At 37.6% G+C, this 19,539-nt stretch overlaps 1 protein-coding gene across 1 annotated transcript; it reads right to left on the reverse strand.

Moving 5' to 3' along the window:
- Nucleotides 1-1,048: 1,048 nt before the first annotated feature.
- LOC131980441 (SERPINE1 mRNA-binding protein 1-like) lies at nucleotides 1,049-18,397 on the reverse strand. The gene is made up of 9 exons (XM_059344683.1): nucleotides 17,963-18,397; nucleotides 13,698-13,878; nucleotides 11,930-12,070; nucleotides 11,001-11,072; nucleotides 8,815-8,889; nucleotides 8,302-8,479; nucleotides 7,374-7,439; nucleotides 6,398-6,607; nucleotides 1,049-2,868 (listed from the first exon to the last, which is right to left on the reverse strand). The coding sequence occupies exons 1-9, from the start codon at nucleotides 18,216-18,218 to the stop codon at nucleotides 2,809-2,811; spliced, it is 1,239 nt and encodes a 412-aa protein (XP_059200666.1). The 5' UTR covers nucleotides 18,219-18,397; the 3' UTR covers nucleotides 1,049-2,808.
- Between the last annotated feature and the right edge of the window lie 1,142 nt (nucleotides 18,398-19,539).

The following is a 19,539-nucleotide window of genomic DNA, read 5'->3' on the forward strand; positions in this document are numbered from 1 at the left end:
CTATCCGTCACCTGACAAAAATATATTGATTCCTGACATGAACAGTGTGACAATTTGCGGTGTAACAACAATCATCAATTTTGATGATAAAAATCACATTTGTAATCCGAGGCTTTATTGTATTTTTCCCTAAATCTTTTATTGTAGGTGTTTTTTTTTTAAAACAGTTGTTGCCTTTCAACACACATGAAAATAATGAATAAAATAATCAAAAGTGTATCTCTTTGGCGTTAAATATAAGCTTTTTTAAAATCTCTGCATTGTTGAGGTTCTACAGTAACAATAATACATTTTGGTTGGTCCTAGTGCCTGACGCTTCTCTTTTGGACGGAAAAAACTGCAGGGGACATATCCCGTGTCAAATAGCATCCTTGAGTAATTAAGATTTAACTTTTTTTTTTTTAAGTTGCCACTTTATTAGGTAAAGCTAGCTAAAGCCATGTAGTAGCATAAATACCATATTCATTAGGATGATTAAATTCAGTTTTTTTGTTGAAGTTGTTACATTTGTTGTCGCAACATTATGATCAATTTTGGAGTGGCTACTTTTTTGGTGGCTTAAGAAAAGTAATATCAACCCAATTCATATGAATGAACCATAATGTTATAAACATCTCCCAGGACAATTTAAATAGGCATCTCAAGCTGCAGCCTCAACCATGAAAGCTAAGATGTTTAAAAAAATGTTTAGATACCGAACAATTGAAATGGTTCCAGTACACACACTAGTTATTCCCTGCTACTAGCCGAGAAAAGTTATTGCTATAAGAAGCCTTGTTATATTAATCTTTTAATAAAAATCTTAAATTTCATATCAATATGTGAATTTTTCTGACCTATCAAAAATGTTATAAAATACCAGAACTTTAAGGAATTGCATCAGTTAAAAGTTAAAAATTCCAGTACTGTGACAATGCTATTAGACTTAATTAATCTTAACCTAATAAACTAGCAACAAACTTATTTGTTTACATTAACGTCCCTCTCAAGTTGATCTGGGATCATCATGGAATTTCAGTTATTCGCGCAATGAAGAGTCAACAGCATATTTGTTTACACTTTTAAAATCACAGTATTGATTTTAAACAACCCAACAGCCATTGGCAGAATACATGTAACACCTCTAAAGCAATTTATTAGAACAGGGATGTTTGCAGAGAAAGTTTAACCGTCATGTGGCTCAAACAGTCCTACAAGAAAAACTGCTCCAGCCGTCTGTATCAGTGCATCACCAGCAAGTCTTTGCAGAGCACAGCATGTAAAGCTTTAAAATTCACCATGTTCGTAACCCCGTCCCGCCCCACCCCCGCCCCGATCCAATGGAAAATATACCCGCTTCGTTAAAAGAAAAATGCTCACTGGAAATGTTGACACAGGTGGCTAAAAGCACCATTACTGTAGCTTACGTTACATTCTGTAGCTCATGATTGTTCCAAAAATGACAACCGACATTTTCTTTCAAACAAGTTATGCATTGGTGCTGCTGCACTGATGAATCTAAAATAAAATAAAAAACAGCAAATATGATTTCACAGAGAGGAGGGGGGGGGGGGAGGGGGGGCGGGATCATCATAGGACTGGTGCTGATAAAACCAAGTGCTTTGAGATCTGAGAGACATTAGAGATACTCTAAGAGCAAGATATGTCCACGGACTAGCATCATCATTCTCACCACGACTTCAACAATCACTTCTCAAAAAGACAGTAAGAACTACTTCAGGTGAGAGCTTGCAGTCTACTGTTTTGAGAGTTCAGAGCAGAGGAATACTTATATTCTAAGTAACTAGCTGTCAAATTCACACATTCAGTCTCACACTTTGCTGCACACACACACTCTCACACACACACACACACACACACACATATCCTTAACAAAAAAACAAAAAAAAAATACAATATTTGCTTAGTGGTCCTGAAGTAAAAGTAGCACAGTCTGTATGACCTACGAGGACCAGCCTAAAGATATACACATTGGGCCCTGGGACACCCTGAAAACACAGGTAGCACATCTGGATCGGGGGGTACAAAGCATCACTAACCACTGGTCCACCAAAAAAGGCAAGCTATCAAAACAAAAAAAAAAACAAAAAAAAAATGGAAAAGAGGCATTTACTTTCACTGCACGACAAGCAGAAAAATACCAAGCTTTAGTAGGAAGTCCCGTTGCCTGGTTACCCATCCGGAATTTGTGCCTCGCAAAGGGGATGGGTAGTCAGGATCAGAGTAATTACACTTTAAATGCATGTTAAGCCGTACTTCAGATATCTAGTACAAGTATCCTATGTAGTGTAGTGCTACCACATCAGTGTGTATTACTGGGAGGAAAAACTCCAGTACAAAGTCTTTTCTAAGATGACCCCATAATACTGAGCTGAAGTCATGAGGAATAAAAAGCACAAAAGCTTCAGGGGGGGAGAGAGATAACACACACTTCAACCTAATCGCAGAAATGCATAAATTCAAGCAGCACAAAAAAATATCAATGAAGTATGCATAATCTCTGAAAAAAAAAGAAAAAAAATATGAAAACATCCCTGCTTTCATGTTCCTAAATACAAAACTTCAGTGTAACAAGAGGTCCTTTTCTCGCCTTTTTTTTTTTTTTGTCTTTTGTTCTCCTTTAAAACAGATAAAATTTTAGTCCTCTGGTGGTGTGAGCGGTATGGGATGACAGTCTTTTTCGTCATTTTAAAATCTTTTTTTTTTCTCTGTTTTCTTATATACTTGAAGATGTGGTAAGCATGCAAGCCTCGTAGAGGAGGGGCCCCGGAAGGGCTGATGGGTGGGCTGGTGGTGGAAAAGGAGCCTTTAGGCCAGAGCTGGGAAGGCCTCGGGGTCGTCTACGTTGGGGACTGACACTCCACTCGCCTGAGGGAACAAACACAAGAACCACAGCAAGGTTAACAGGGATATCGGGGCTTCACAAACTGGTTGAGAAATTGGCATTAGGGTTGTCAAAAGTATCAATACTCAAAAAAGTATCGATACTAAGGCCCCGTTTACACGAGGACGCTCGCGGGTAAAAACGACAAAATATTTTATCGGAAGTGCCTTTCGTTTAGACGGTGACGCCGTTTTGGGGGCTTAAAGACGCAAAAATCTGAAACCACCTTCCAAAGTGGAAAAGTTAAATCCGCTCCGCCGTAGCATGTCTGTCTACACTGACAAGACGCAAAACTCTGATCTGATCTGCTCACGTCACGTACGTGTTTACGTCACATACATGCTCCAGTACAGGAAATAAAAAAACGTGGGATTATTTCCATGGGTCGGACCTTCAAGCTGCTCTGGCAGCTCTAATAAACTTACAGGAGTCTTTCCACCAAATGTACAGGATATGTAGAGATAGTATTAGTGAACAGAGAAGGATCTGGAATTACCTCTATCACATTTTGGATGCAGCAACTCGTCGGAGGCGAGCCAGACGGCTGTGAACGAGACCTGGGAGATCTAGTGATGGTGGAGAACTTTGTGGAAGGAGTAGCTGATGAAAATGTGTGGCGTGAAAACTTCTGCATGCCCAAAGATGCTCTTATCGCTTTAAGTGATGCCGCCTGGCTGCATACAATCGAATTTCACACACTTTTGCGTCACGGTATGCACGCAGATTTCCTCCCGAAAATGCTCGTCTAAACGAGGAATAAAAAGTGAAGACGCGACGCCACTTTTGCGTCTTCTGTTCAGACTGTCCTCGTGTAAACGTAGCCTAAAACGTTGTATCCGGATACGATACTCATTTTCAAAAGTATCGATTACCCCCCCCCCACCACCACCACCACCACACACACACATTTATTGACACACTGTCAGTATACATAAGCATAGAGTAAATAAGTTTACATAAATGTTGGTGACTGAAAAGTGTTATTTTTTCTCTTGAAGTCCCAGAATGAAGCAGAGAAAAGTCGACTTATCAAGCTTGCCTAATATTGTGCACAGCATACAATCTCAAAATATTGTTCTAATTGTTATTGTTTGTTGTATTTATTTAATTTTTGCACTACCTCAGACCTGGCTGAAGCTTGTTATCATAGTTGCAGTTTCTTTTTGCACAACTGTTTTTATTATAAATATTTAACCTTTGGTTCTGTTAATTTTTACATGTTGCATTTTTCTTGTTAATAAAAATATTTGTTAAATTTTGGGGTCTTAGTTTTTATCCTGGTGGTATTGAAAATGGTATTGAGTATCTAATATTTTCCTGAGTATCGGTATCGAGTTGAAAAGTTAATTGGCATACAATTTGTAGTTTTTAGTTTGTAAAACGTAAGGAGAGACAATACAGATGAATTGGGTTTTTTCCCCCGTGGTACTGCATGCTGCAAAAATGCTGACTTTTAGTGAATTTAGGAGAAATCTACAGCCGCAAATTAATCAAATACAGTGAAATATACACCTAAATGTTTGATTTGGATGCTTTCTTTACACTATTAATAAAGAAGACATGTTAATGGAGAAAATAACCCAGAGGTGGAATGTTACCAAGTACATTTAATCAAGTACTGTACTGAAGTACATTTCAGGTACTTAACTAGAGTATTTCCATTTTATGTAACTTTATACTTCTACTTCACTACATTTTAAAGGGCAAATATTGTACTTTTGACTCCACTACATTTAGCTGCCAGCTTTAGTTACTTTTCTGGTCAAGATTTAACATTGAAAACATGGGATCAATACAAAATGATTATGCATTTTATTAATTAACAGAAAATGAAGTAGTTAAAATGAACCCCACCTGGACAACTGTAAAATGCTGCTTACTAAAATGCATCAGTATAAATAATGTAATAGTATATTTTAAATATATATACCAGGCTAAGTGGGTCCATTCTGCATAACTATTTTACTTTTAATACCTTAAGTACATTTTGATGCTGATACTTTTGTACTTCAGCAAGTTTTGAATGCAGGACTTTTACTTGTAGTGGAGTAATTTCACAGTGTGGTATTAGCACTTTTACTTAAGAGATCTGAATACTTTTTCCACCTCCGAATATAATCCACAGAACTTGTTGTGAGCGGTTTAATTGAGGAAGTATTTTATTTCTACCAAACTACATCCACCAACCACTTTCAGAGCCTCAAAATGGACCAATTTATGAAAAACTGTTTGTGCCTGTAGTGTCTTGCCATAAGAAATATAGTGACGGCAAAAACAAATCCATGCACCCCAAAATAAATGATTTTTTTAGACATCAGCAAACTGTTCTGTTTAACTTGGTATTTGTCTAGTTCAGCAAACATCATTCAAATTGTGTTTATCTCAGCTGTTTTATTACTTGGAAATAAAAAACGTGAATAAAAATGCCAACCATATTTTTAGTTTGGGCCTTTTAGCAAACAACTTCAATGTTTTGTACAATGGCTTTTTATAGACCACACAATGAAGCAATTAATTAATAAATTATATATTTTTTTCTTCCTTTTTCTTATTTTTCAACACTCAATATTGTTGATATGTTTGGTTGGTAGTATTTCCATTGTTATTTATCTATTTATTTTTTGTTTGTTATGCTACACTACCACTTTATCTTCTTTGTTGCTGTTGCTATTATTGCCCAATTGATGCTTGCCTTGTTTGTTTGCTTTAAACTAAATGGAAAAAACAATAAAAAATTGATCACAACAAAATAAATTACATAATTATAATTGTTAGTTTCAGCTCCAGATTACTGCAGGTATGAAACTGATGCCAGATTCTGATAAATGACAGTTAAATATCAAGTACTACTGATTATAAACTACATTTCAAAGCTATTGCTGTGGTCCAAGGGTTACTTTGAATTTAATTAACGTTTCATATGATTCTCTTTTTATCCTGGAATCTGTGTATATTACCAGTCTCTCCATATTTCTGTTTGGGCTAAATTTATGTTGTTTATGGGTTTTTTTTTTGGTTTTTTTTGGTCATCTGTCTGTTTTTGCCATGTGGCTTTGTACTGGTGTATCGTTGTTTTCATTTTTTGTTGTTGTGGTTATCCTTTATATTATTCTTTGTATGTTATTTGTGTGTACATTGTCTAATTTGTAAATATGTTCCTGAGTCTTTGTTGTCTAGAACTGTGTTTTAGTGTTTTGTTTTCATATTGTGGCTCCTAATAAGAAATCCACTGTTCTCTTCTTTGTTTCTTCGTTAATAAAAATAATTAATAAATTAAATAAATTAAAAAAAAAAACTACATTTCATATGACTAAGCAGCAACTCAGAGCCACCTGGCCGCTCCATGAGGTCAGTGTGTGTGTGTGTGTGTGTGTGTTGTGTTGTTTCAGGGCCTCAGTGGTTCCACAGTAGTTCCATGTCAGTGCTTTCACAGCGTGTTCAGTCACTGAGCTAAGCCCTTTGTGAGGGACACTAAACCTCGTTGTTGGCAGCAACAACAGCTGTTATTGTTACCTTTTCGGACCGTCCTCCCCCACGTGCCGTCCTGCTGCCTCCCCCGCCGCCGCCGCCACCGCCGCCGCGGCCTCCCCTGCCGCCGCGAGCTCCCCCGCGCCCGCGGCCGGGGCGGCCCAGGTCTCCGAAGTTGATCTCCAGCTGAGATGTGATGTCGTTGGCTGGTTTGCGGAAGTGGTGGTCGCTGGAGTCGTCGGGGGCGCCCTGCGGCTGAAAACGGACGGTGAAAGTTGTTTTAAGACTTTAACAGACACCGTTCTGACGGGTTTGTTTGTTGTTGTTTTTAAACTTTTTTTCTTTCGTTCACACACAAAAATAAGGAAGGTACATGTTCATTTATGCTTGAAATCAACACTAAAGAACAGAATGGTAGTAAAAAAATAAAAGCAATTTAAAAAAACTAATGAAAAATAAAAAAACCCAGGTGGAGTCAAATCAAATAACAAAACAATAATAAGATTTCCAAATAAAAGAAAGATATTTAAATAGTAATAATACAACTTGGAGGATGTCAAGTGTTCTAAAATGTACAGTTCATTTTTCATGGGATTATATTTCGTATAATTGTCCATAAATGGCTGCCATATTGTGTAAAAGGTATTTATCTTACCTCTCAGGGTGAATTTTATTTTTTCTAACTGCAAATGTTTCATTATATCATTCATTAAAGCTTGATGGACTGGAGGATTTTTTTTTTGTTTCCAGTCCAGCAGAATTATTCTTCTAGCTAACAGTGTAGGGGTTTGTTTTTAAAACAGCTGGGAAATGAGTGGACGTGTGTTTTTATTAGCGTTGCTTGGCTGCACGGCACCAACACTGTGGTTAAAGTCTTCATTTCCTCCGGAGGAAATGAAATCACTTTCAATGTTAGATGTGTTAAACCACTCGCCGTTCTCGATCAGGTGGTTTTATAAAGACGTGAAGAGTGTTTTGGTGGAGTGTGTGGATGAAAGAGCAGTGTGAGAGCTGCGGGCACCTTGGTGTACACAGGAGCTGGCTCTGCTTCCGTCTCTGCGGCGTCGATCAAAGCACCAACAGGCCTCTGAAAAGAAAAAAACAAGGTTTTCATCAATATCATGTCAGATTTTCAAATAAAATAATACATTTTCATTTATTTTATTAAGGTATTTTTTAAAACCTTTTTTTATTTTTTTTAATGAGCATACTTGGCATCCTGTGTTTATTTATGCATTGGTATTATTAGCATAATTGTTAATGTTTCTGTTTCTCTGCATTTTTGCCTCCCTATATATTATATATTATTATAATACTATGTTTTTTGTTTTGTTTTGTATTTATTTTTCTTTTGTGGTTCTTTGTTCTAATGTACCCTTTAAAAAACAATAAGTTATGTCTTGTACTGATGCTTATGAATGCTAATTTCCAATAAAAAAATATATTAAAAATAAAAAAATATCATGTCAGATAAAACAAAGTTTGTGCATACTAAGCAGCGGTCGCCAAGAATGTTCTATCTAAATGCATAAATTGTCCAGTTTTCAGCCACGTTTAGGATTTTCTTGCAACTAAACATTTTCACTGGAGGCTGTCAGAAAAACCACAAAACCAGTGAAACTGCTGTATTCTGTGTTTATCAGTTTAAATCAAAGCTTATTTGTTTTGGAGAGGAAACGACCTCTGTGGATTATTTGGCTGCAAGCAAAAACCTCCTGAATGACGCACACTGAAGGAATCCTGACCAGGAGAAGCTGACTGCAATAACTGATGGCATTGTTCCGTCTTTTCTTATTGTTTTGATTGAGACCCCTAGTGGCAGGAAATTGCCTATTGTACTTGTTTTTTTTATGTTGCAAGTATGTGATGATCTGAACCCTGAGCCTGTGTGGAGCTGGTGTAAACAGCTGACGGGGAGAAAAGCTTCCATCATATATCACCATCCTTACATCTTCACTCTTGGACTTGTGCAGCACGTATCCTTTCTTCCACTGGCTGTCGGCTCCCTCGTTGGGCTTACGGATGTTGAACTCCACCTTGGTGCGCTCCTTGTCCTGCATGGCCTTCCACTCGTCCAGGGTCATCTCTTTGGGGCCTTCGTTTTTAACTTCTTCAACCTCGTTCTCCCTGGAAAGCCAGCACACACAACAATGTGGGACCTTAGAACGTCAAACTATCAATCCTCTTAGCTCTATACATGCTCTCTAATCCTGAGGGCCGAAAGGTCAGAGACAATGTTGATCCCATTTGCGGCTGCAGCTTTGTGATGAAAATGCACATGCGGAGATACTGTTTGTGACGCACAACAACTTCCAGAATCCCAAAGAAAAACATCACGGTGTGATGACATAATGCTGTCGCTTCAAAATAATTTCCTGGCGTTTTAAAACGGATGAGCTGCGTGAAATGAACATCCAAATATCGCCTGAAGCCTGAACATCTGACAGGAAATGGATACTCACTTGTTCTCAGAGCCGGCAGGTGCATTTTCTTCTCCCTCTGGGGTCGTCTCTGGAGCCGCGGTCTGTTCAGTCTCACTGGAAACAAACACACGCAGCCACCTGGTCAATACCAACACATTCCCTGCAGCTCAACCATTATCTCCTAGTAGTACCTTTCTAAGTTAGCTCACAGATCCACATATACACTCTGTACTAGGGGTGGCCGAAATGGGGAAAAAAATTATCACAATATAATTTTTTTATATCGTCCGATCTTGATTATCATTTTTAATATTGTTTTTAAACTGCCAGTTTTCAAAGCATCTGCACTGAAAACTAAAGAAACTAGAGATTAGTTCCGCTAGTAGTGGCTGAACTGCTAATGCTTCGTGTGCTGGCAGCAGTGGCAGGCTGTGCGGACTCTGCTCGCGTTTAACATAATCACTAGGGTGGTACTTCTTCAAACGATTAAACAGATTTGTTGTTGTTAGAAACCCCACACTGTTAATGTTTTGTTAACTTGTTTATTGAATTAAGATCCATTCAGTAATAACTTGTTTCTCTGAAAGTTTTCATATGTCCCAAGCTGGTGAACGCACCATAGCTGTTCCGACGCTATCGAATGCACCATACCTGTGTGTGAATTGCCCTGCTGTGAATGTTAGTTTTCTCTCGATACAACGGCAAATACATTGTTATTTCCTTTGCTCTTTCCAACATTCACCTGTTCCTCCCTAGTTTGTTGCACCAAGTCATGTCTGACTTGTATTTCGCTGCCCTTAGCTCCACGTTAAGCTCCATGTTTGGTCTTTGTTTACTTCTCAGGCAATTTACAAACAGAAGTGGAGCAGGAAAAGGTCGACTCTGATTGGCTGGTGTCACCGACATGTTTGATTGAGTAAATATGCTCACAGCTGATCACCGTAATCAACCTGAAATTCACTGAGATCAATAATTGCAATCATGTAATTGCCCAGGCCTACTCTATTCTGTGTGTTGCATCCAGTTTACCTTATGTTATTCCTTTACACTTACTAATTGGCAGTACAGAGTAGTTCAACACCTCAATCATATTGTTGGCAGTCAAAATCAATATTTGAATGCTCTGCAGTTTTGCATGTCTATTAATCCGGTTTAAAGGTGGTATTTTTGCACAGTTGTAGATAAAGGTTAGGCTAAGCCAATTGTATTAGTATTATACTATTTTTAGAATTAGATTCCAGTGGTGGCTCTGTAGGAGATCTGCCTTACTCCCTGCAGCTCGGAAACTTTTTTTGTTAGGAAAGTGGACAGCAGCTGCAGAGACGGACCTTCAGTTAGCTGCTGCAGCAACTTTAATCAGCCAGTGCAAACCCCAGAGACCGGGGTCTGACTTTCTTTTGCTGGTGAGACCCACACGCCCTCTGTGATCCTGTTTGCACTGGCTGAATGCAAGTTGCTACAGCTAATAACTAAACTGATGTCCGTCTCCAGGCTGACATTTTGCGTTAAAGTCGAATCGAATTTTGAAGAAGAATCTTGAAATGCCGCATTAAAGAAAATGTGAGGTAGTTTAGAGCAAATAAACAAAGCTGCATAAACATATCGTACTTTAGTCAGAAGATGGCAGTGTAATGTGTTGCTGTAGGATAATATGCCAGTAAACAGGAGAAGAAGAGATTGTGCAAGAGAGAAAAAATCTACAACTTTGGCCACCAACAAAATAAAATGGAGAGTCTTCAGAAATTGGATTCAACTGGGCAAATTATAATTGTTCTTTCATGTCAGAGCGGAAACAGCTGATTAGTCCTGTGAGGGAAATATTCACTACCTCAGAACTTATAAGCCGTTTCCATCTCCAACTGTTCTTCAAAATAAACAAAAAACGAGATTTAACATTTTTTTATCTGCATTTTTTGAAAGTTTTATAGAATTTTGGTGTTTCCATCAAGCTTTCCTTAAGTAAATCTTAAAAATTAGATGGTGGAAACACGACTACTGATTGTAAACACTTGATGTATGAACACATTTGCAATTCTCTCTTGGTGAATGGTACACAGTATGTACCAGAAGAGCCATTAGAACTGGTGCACTTGTCTAACAGAAAAATAGAGCCACTTCTGCCAAACGCATGCAGGAAGTTTGTACATATATCAGATGTGCATCATTATCCTGCAGACAGCAGCGCTCAGATAAACAGGCCATGTGTCCTGTTCTTGAACACTCACCTCACTTCATCCTTCACGGTGCCCCAGTTGTGTGAGCCGCTGCCGCTGCGCTTCTCCTCACTTTTCTGATTGCTGGAGCGAACACAAAGGAAACGGACACAAAAAAATATTTAAACAATAATTCTACAACCAAACAACAAGCCTCGACCTCAAACCTGTAGTTAAAGATTAAAGGAGATGTCATAAGGAAACACAGGTCAGGTTATTCAGTCTATAGTATAACAGTGTATAACCCTTTACACTAGGGGTCTCAAACTCAAATTACCTGGGGGCCGCTGGAGGCAGTATCAAAATGACCAAAAAAAGACAAAAATGTACAAAAAAAAGACACAAAATGACAGAAAAAAAAAAAACTAAAATTACTTTAAAAAGACACAAAAGGACTAAAAAAAAAAAGATACAATATGACCAAAAGACACAAAATTACTAAAAATGGACACAACAGTACCAAAAAAAGACAAAATTATTTAAAAAAAGACACAAAATTACATTACATAACATTTCCACTTCTTCCGGTAACAACAACAAGGCAGATAATACGGTCCGGTAGCAGCTACCTTTCTTTTTGTTAACGTCGTCATAGAAACAAGTGAAACAAAGCTCCAGCTTGTGCAATAAAGGGACCTTCCACACACAACACGGTAAAGTGCCATTCATATAAAACTCACATTAAAACTTTCATATCAAGGTGAGGGCCACAAAATATCGTCACGAGGGCCGCAATTGGCCCGCGGGCCGCGAGTTTGAGACCCATGCTTTACAGGCTTTTTAAGGGGAGTTAGGCTTTAGCTTCAAATCAACACAACAGTGCCACGAGGCCCTTGTGACCTCTTGATAATGCAGAAAGAAGAATGGCATGCTTTGGTAAGTAGTCATTTCTATTTATACATTCGCTGCTCTGCTAAGGTCTCAGTTGAGGACTGACTCACGATTTGTCATTGCCGCTGTGTCTGTCGAAGTCTCGTTTCCCACGGGAGTCGAAGCCCTCTCCTCGGCCCATGCCCCGTCCTCTTCCACCACGCCCACCCCGTCCGCCACCACGCCCTCTCGGGGGCCTGTCTCCAGGAGGCCTGATGGACACAACAAAGCATTGGTTTCAAAAACGTGACTTTATCAGAGGAGTGATAGACACTAAACAGCTTTCAGTGTTCAATACAAGCACTTTTCATGCATTTTCAAGCTTTTCCAGCATGTTACAGAAGTGATTTACAGCTGGAATTTACATATCTATAAACAGTACCTATAGTATACTGTTTATTTCACTTGTTCATTACATGAAATTAGATATTATATTATAAACAGTCAAAATTATGTTTTGTGACGACATTCTACAGAAGTGTGACATTTCAAGCTCTTTATTCAGAGTCTAGACAAACAAGTGTCACTATGGGTGGGCGATATGCCCCAGAAATAATATCACAATATTTCATGGTATTTTTGCAATAACTATATTCTTGACAATATGACAAAATACTGAAAAAATATATAGAAAAGGGGATTTTTGAAAATTATTTTCAAGTCTGTATAAATAAAAAACGTGCAACAAAATAAAAATCAATCATTAATCTAAATAGTATAAAGTGCAAATCTCAACAGTTGCCAAATACAAAAAATGTTCTTTTGACTCTTCAGTGCAAAAATGGAAGTATTAGAAATTACATTAACTCAAGTACTGTATTTAAGTATAATTTTGAAATACGTCTATTTAATTTGTGCATTTCCATTTATGTAACTTTATACTTCTTCACTTTATTTTAAAAGGCAAATATTGCACCTTTTACTCCACTACATTTAGCTGACAGCTTTAGTTTCAAGATTTAACATAAAAAAACGTGATTAAACACTTTATTATAATTTTATTTGACATCACGATGTCAAGTAGGAATGTTGACATTATCTCGATACCTGGGGCGACAGAGCTCACATCCACCCACCTTCAAAAAACGTGTCAAAGCAAAACCCACCTATTCAAAACTGCTTTTAATGTATGACCAATGTTGTTGATTTTAATTGTTTGTTTTTATTTGTAACTGCATTTTCACTGTGTTTTAACTGTAAAGAGTCTTTGATTACCTTGTAAAGCGATCTATAAATAAAATGCATTATTATTATTATTATTATTATTATGCATTTTTTATACCAGTATTTGTGTGAACGATACGATATGGCACACCTCTAAGTTTAACACACTAAAATTAGTGTTTTCAAGGATTTCCAGCACAAGTTGACACCCGAATCTTCACACGCTGATGTGACGCACAACATGTATCTGCTCTTAACCCATTGAAGCCTGAAATGCCTGTAAAACCTCTGGGCGATTTTAAAATAAGCCCCTAAAACCTGAAGTTTTTCTGGAAATTCAACAGTAGTGTCAACGCTTCTACTCAATAATAGATTTTTCAGCCTCTGTAGCAGATAGAAATGAAATTCAAAAAGTACTTGAGAGCTTATACAAATACTACAAAACGACGTAAACACTTTCCAGGCTTCAATGGGTTAATGTCAGTAGCAACACAAATCTTGATAAAGAAATGTGCAGAAACTTTGCTGTGCTGTGATGTTGAGGTTAAGTGAGCTAAGATAATATCAAACACTTCCTTGCATAACAGCCCACAACGATGGTGTGTCTGCAGCAGACAGCCTTGAGCTTATCAGCGTGTTTAACTCCGCTCTCTGTCATTCATCACAGCTACCCACTTGTCTGCAGAGAACTCTCCGCCTCCCTCGGGCTTGTCCTCGCTCGGCTTCTCGAATCGGCGCTCGCGAGGAGGTCTCCGGTCAGGCCTCTTGTCTCCAGGTCGCCCTTCACCCGGTCCGCCCTGGTGCTGGGATCCAGGCTGGCCCTGCTGGTCTGGTCTTCGGCCGACTCGCCTGATACCTGACAGCCACAGGGATCAGATTGTCATTTAAAATCATTAAAATCATCAAAATCATTCAAAATCATCAAATCATTCAAAATCATCAAATCAAATCATGTCATTTTTTTTTTTATGCACACTGTTCATTGCACCTTATTTGTTTCATAGCACCAACATTTTTATACGGTATATTCATATTTATTCTGCACTGGAATTCTATTCTACTCCTTAATACATACTCCTTCTTTAGACACTTTATTTTTTTATTGTATTTTTATATTTTATTGCTTGAAGTATGCCTAGGTTGTTCTTTTTATTTAATTGTGTTGTCATTGTCTCTGTGTGTAATGCTGCTGCTACACTGAAATTTCCCAGCTTGGGATAAATAAAGTATATCTATCTATCTATCTATCTAAAACTCTTGGTATAAACCGTATTTGATAGCATGGCAAAAAGGAAAAGAACCGGCACACAATAAGTGTTTTATTATTTTTTTAAAAACAACCTGCGTACAGTAGGGGTGGGCAATATGGGAAAAAAAAAAATCTGGATTATTTTTTTAAATTTTCCAATAACGATAATCTGATGATATCCTTTAAAATGTGACTTTTCTTTTTTTTTTTAACTTTATTGCCTTTATGCACATTAACAGGCAATTAACATGACAAAGGAAAACAAATCAAAATATCTTGAGATTGGGTCTCATCTGTCACAAATAGCACTGTAAAGGGTGTTGCACATATTTTATCTGGTTCTGTATTCCAAAAAAAAAAAAAAAATGGATATTTTAGATAATAATAGTGTATAAGCGATATAGTCGGTAACTGGGGTCCACCTTCTCATAAAAACAGGTACTTTTAGCTGTAATTGGGCAGTCATATATTATATAGTCATATATATCACCATGTAGACATGTTTTACTTTCTGTAACCACTGAGTGATCATGGGGGGGTCAGTCTTCATCCAACTTATAGTAATAATTTTTCTTGCAATCATCAACAAAATGTGTAATATATAACATTGTTCTGTGGTAAACAGGTGGTCAGGAAACACATCTAATACAAATAACAGAGTCCATTGGAAGTTCCACTGCCAACATTTTTTCCAGTTCTTCTTTGACATTTTTCCAAAATATTTGTACTTTCGAGCAGTCCCAAAATATCTGAGTATGGTCACCGACCATGCCACAGTTCCTCCAACATTTGTTGCTGGGATTGTTAAAATGTGATTTCTTTACCAAAAAAAAAAAAGCTGTTAAAATTCTTCTTGCTTACCAGGACATCTATGGATGGACAAAATGTTTTAGAACAACAGCTCTTGTTTGTTTTATTTATACTTAAGCATTCAAGAGACTCCCAGTTCAACTTCAATATAGAGACATTAAATGGGTTAACATTCAGGTTCTCTCCCGAGGCAAAATGTGCAGCATAAACAAATAAGTGGCACATCATCATTTCTTAATATTGTTGACAAAGTGACTTTCATACACCTCTCCTCTGCCCTCTATGCGCCTCTCGTTTGTTTTCTTTTTGAGATATTTTAAATACTCGATCATGTAAAATTGCAAATCGTCAAAACAACATTAATGATATTATCGTAGAAGAGATATATTGCCCACTTTTAGTGTACAGTGCTGGTACAGAAAAGGTAAATTAACTAAAGACAAGGTTCAAAGAAGTAAAATTGAAGCACTTTAACATTTTGAATTTACTTAAACCTTACATTTCCAGACTCTTCAAGCCTGAATCATCCCATCGTCATTATTACAATAAACAGCCAAAATAAATGGCAGAATTCCTTTATACCCAGCAACCATATAGCCTAACTTTGTTTACTTCAGCAGCTCTTCATAATAACTTGATTGTATGTTTCAGTCATGATTATTTAATGCTTGCTAATTTCCAGAGTAAGGGATCAACAAAGGATTTATCTGGCTACCAATAAGGAGTGAACACAAGAACCAGATTATGTTAAAAAAAAAAAAAAAATTTTTCATGCAGTAAATTCAACGATTGAATTCAATTTAACAAACTTTCAACGAGCCCGACAAGAACACAAGGTTTATTTACTTGTAAATGCTGTTTTGCCTGTCCAACCTTGGCTTTAAACCAGATTGTAGATCAGTTTTGTTTTTTTTAGAGCGTCTGTACTTATTTATACTGAGGGAAATACAAATATCCAGCAGCTGACACAGAACGTACTGTCCAGCAAAGCACACAAGGTAGAGAAAAAAAATACAGCTAAAGTAAAAATGCAGAAAGATTTCAAAAAAGTTTTCAGTGACTGAACACTATAAAATCTGAATTCAAGATTCAAAAGCTTTTATTGTTGTTATACAAGAAAATGAAATTCCCTTCAGACTAATGGCTTAAAGACATACAATAAGTTAAAAAAGGCACACGTTAGAATAAAAGAGATATGACTGTACATGATATAAAAATATAATGTAGATAATGAAATTAATTGTTAAAAAATAACACTGAAATAACTATATAAAATAGGTGTAGAATAATAATTATCTTTAATAAGTACTGTAGAGACTGTGTTCAAACTGAGAAGTGTGCTCAGAACAGGAACTGTAAAAACATTTAGGCAGTTTTAAACCTTACACAGGAGCATATAGATGGGAGGAATTTCTATGCACATAATTGCTAAATGTAGTAATTTGCCTGTTTAACAGTTAGGACTAAACGATTTACGTGCAGGAAAGTGCAAAGTGTCGTTCTAAGCTGCTAATGTACTCTGTCAGTAGTCTTGGGCTATTTTGTCCATTTTTTAAATCCTTTTCATCCTGCCTGTATACACCACTTAAAAATGTTTAAATGCCATGTTGATTTTTTTTTTCAGCACAACCTCACCTATATGACCTAATAATAATTGTTCTTTTTATTCTGACTTACTGGATCAACATTTTGAACCAAAAATAAAAGCCAACATAAATGTCATCTTGTGATTGTGTGTGATCCTGTCATCCAACGACGATTGGACGACATTTTTATTCTAGTGTGACTCTATTTTATTTGTGTCTTGTGTGTTTAGCGTAACAATTTGTCATTTTGTGTCTTTTTTGGTCATTTTGTGTCTTTTTGGCCATTTTGTGTCTTTTATAGTCATTTTTTTAGTTATTTTGTGTCTTTATTAGTCCTTTAGTCTGACATAAAATGTGATTTTGAATCTTTTTTTTAACTTTCAAAACACCATCATGCTCAATAAAGAATTTTAAATATTGCAAATTTGAACAAAGGTTGCAAATATAACATATCAGAGGGTTACATCCAGTTCTATAATTTTAAACAAAACATATTTGACCTTGTCTCCAGTTTTTCTTGGTATATCATCATCAAACTGAAACTGGCCTCATGGAGTTTACAGCCAGAACTTTAGAGGTAAATTTACAGTAGGGCTCCACGCTGCTTTGTTTTCTAGTCTGGATGATGAAGAAGTCATGCTTTGGTGCGTTTGGAGCCTCCAGAGGGTTAACAACAGCACGCCGCTGCACTTAGTTTCCCTGCACACTATTAACAATACTGGCTAACGGAGGGCCTCCCTCCTCATCACCTCGGTGCTGCTGAGTGTAAACTCAATGCTTGACGACTATGCTTTAAAAAAAAAAAAAAAAAAAAATCTCTCATGGGACGCATCACCAATGCAAACAAAGAGCCGTCTGTCTGGTTCCCCAGAGCGCAGCCAGGTGAATCTTTTATCTTGCGCATTTTGCAAAGCCTGCAGCCGCTAACGGAGCTGCGTAGCCAGTGCACGAAGCATCCTCCAGCAGCAGACAGACAGAAACCTACACTACACCTTCCTGTAGGATGCTGCTGCTGCTGCTGCTGCTGATGATGGAAACCATGTCTGCGACACAGGCTCGCACGGCAAGTCTGCACGGGACTTTGCAGGTGGGCTTCACCTGAGCTTGTTTGCATAAAGCCCCGTTAGAGGCTCTAACCTCTCGGTGCGCCAGCTTGACCTCACGCTGCGCTCCGCTCGGACCAGCATCAGCTAACGTTGCTAACAAGAGATGCACATGACAGCTTGTAGGGAAAAAGATGGAAATAAACATTCAGTGCACAAGCGAAGAAAGAGGCAGAGCAGGTGAAATGTTACCTTCTTTCTTCAGGGGCACCGGAGCCTGGGACTCCTCCTTCTTGTCCAGCAGCGGGTTCTTTCGGTCCTTCTGGGACTCCTTCTTCGGCTGCTTGGCGGCTTGAGCGGCGGTCTTGGTGGACCCAGCGGCGGCCCCCTCCTTCTTCTTGTTTTCAGCAGCTTTCAGGATCTCAAACGGGTCGGACTCGTCGTCAAATAACTGGTCGAACCGGTTGGTTACGACGCAGCCGAAGCCTTCTTGCAGGTGTCCGGGCATGATGGCGCCCCTTCAGCGGGATTCACCTCCGATTCTACGAGGCTTGATGCGAACAATTCGCTGGATGCTGCCACAAGATGGCTGGGAGAGCTGCCCCTTCTCTTCCGGTGCGAGCACCATCCGGGACATCGTGCAGCGCGCACCAATCTGAGCGCACGGTGGCTTGCAATGTTTTTATTTACATTATGTAACGCTGGGCTCTCATGTTATCCCACAATAATCCGGGTTTTAATTTCTGAGAGGAAGTCACATGCAAGGGGAGCTTTCAGTAGTCTCACACTATGCTGGTGGTGATGTGTGGCTGCAGTGAAGGAAACACAACAAAGGGAGGAAAATATGCATGTTATTAAATGCATATCAAATAATAATCGCTATTATAAAATAAACTCATTTTTTCAAGTTTTGCAGGAAACACAAAAAACTTCACCAAAATTGTGACATATGACATTTATTGATCATTTCACTCAAAAAGGATGTAACAAAGGATGGAAATTGGCATAGTAATAACACTGTGTGTAAATTATGTAACTTAAGAGAAATAAATGACTTAGGCAATTTTTTGAACATGCCTTTGTGACTTGAGCAAGATATGGTAACACTTTATTTTGAAGGTGTCTACATAACAGTCACACAAGCCTATTTTCCATGGATTTCTTGATAATGATTTTGATTATTATCAAGAAAACCATGGAAAATGTCTAGATATCAGCTCTTAAACTAAAGTCATATGAGCTATTTTTGTTGTTATCATTATATTTGTCCAAACAAATTTACTTTTAGTTGTACCAGGTATTAAGATGAACAAGAAATTGAAGGGAACAAGGGTGGTCTAATGTATTTTTCCATGACTGTATGTGCATAATGACCTATTTATTACTTTTCAGCACAAGAAAGCTCAACATGGGCACTACACCCAGGGTTTGGTTACATTACTGAATTAATTAAATGAATCAGGCCATTAAACAGTTTTTGTAATTTAATTGAATATTCCTCTAAATATTTCTGGATTATTTTTTTAAAAAAAAGCACATTCAAAATACTGGTAGCAGACACAAAAATGTGAGTTTTACAAATGTATATATTTTTTTCTATTTAAACATCTCGAAACATTTTCACTGCAAATAAATGTCCTATTTCATATTCAGCATTTACAGTTGGTCAAATAAAAGTGCTGGCATAAACTAGGTGTGTGTATTCTACAACACTTTTGTTTTGTTTTTGCTTTTTTAAGGCCAGTATGTTAAACATGCTTTAGGTATCATGAAAAAAGTGTTGTTTTAAAACATTTTTTTAACTATATCTGAAAGACATAAACAAAAAT

Source organism: Centropristis striata, chromosome 11 (assembly GCF_030273125.1).
Source record: "Centropristis striata isolate RG_2023a ecotype Rhode Island chromosome 11, C.striata_1.0, whole genome shotgun sequence".
Classification (NCBI taxonomy): domain Eukaryota; kingdom Metazoa; phylum Chordata; class Actinopteri; order Perciformes; family Serranidae; genus Centropristis; species Centropristis striata.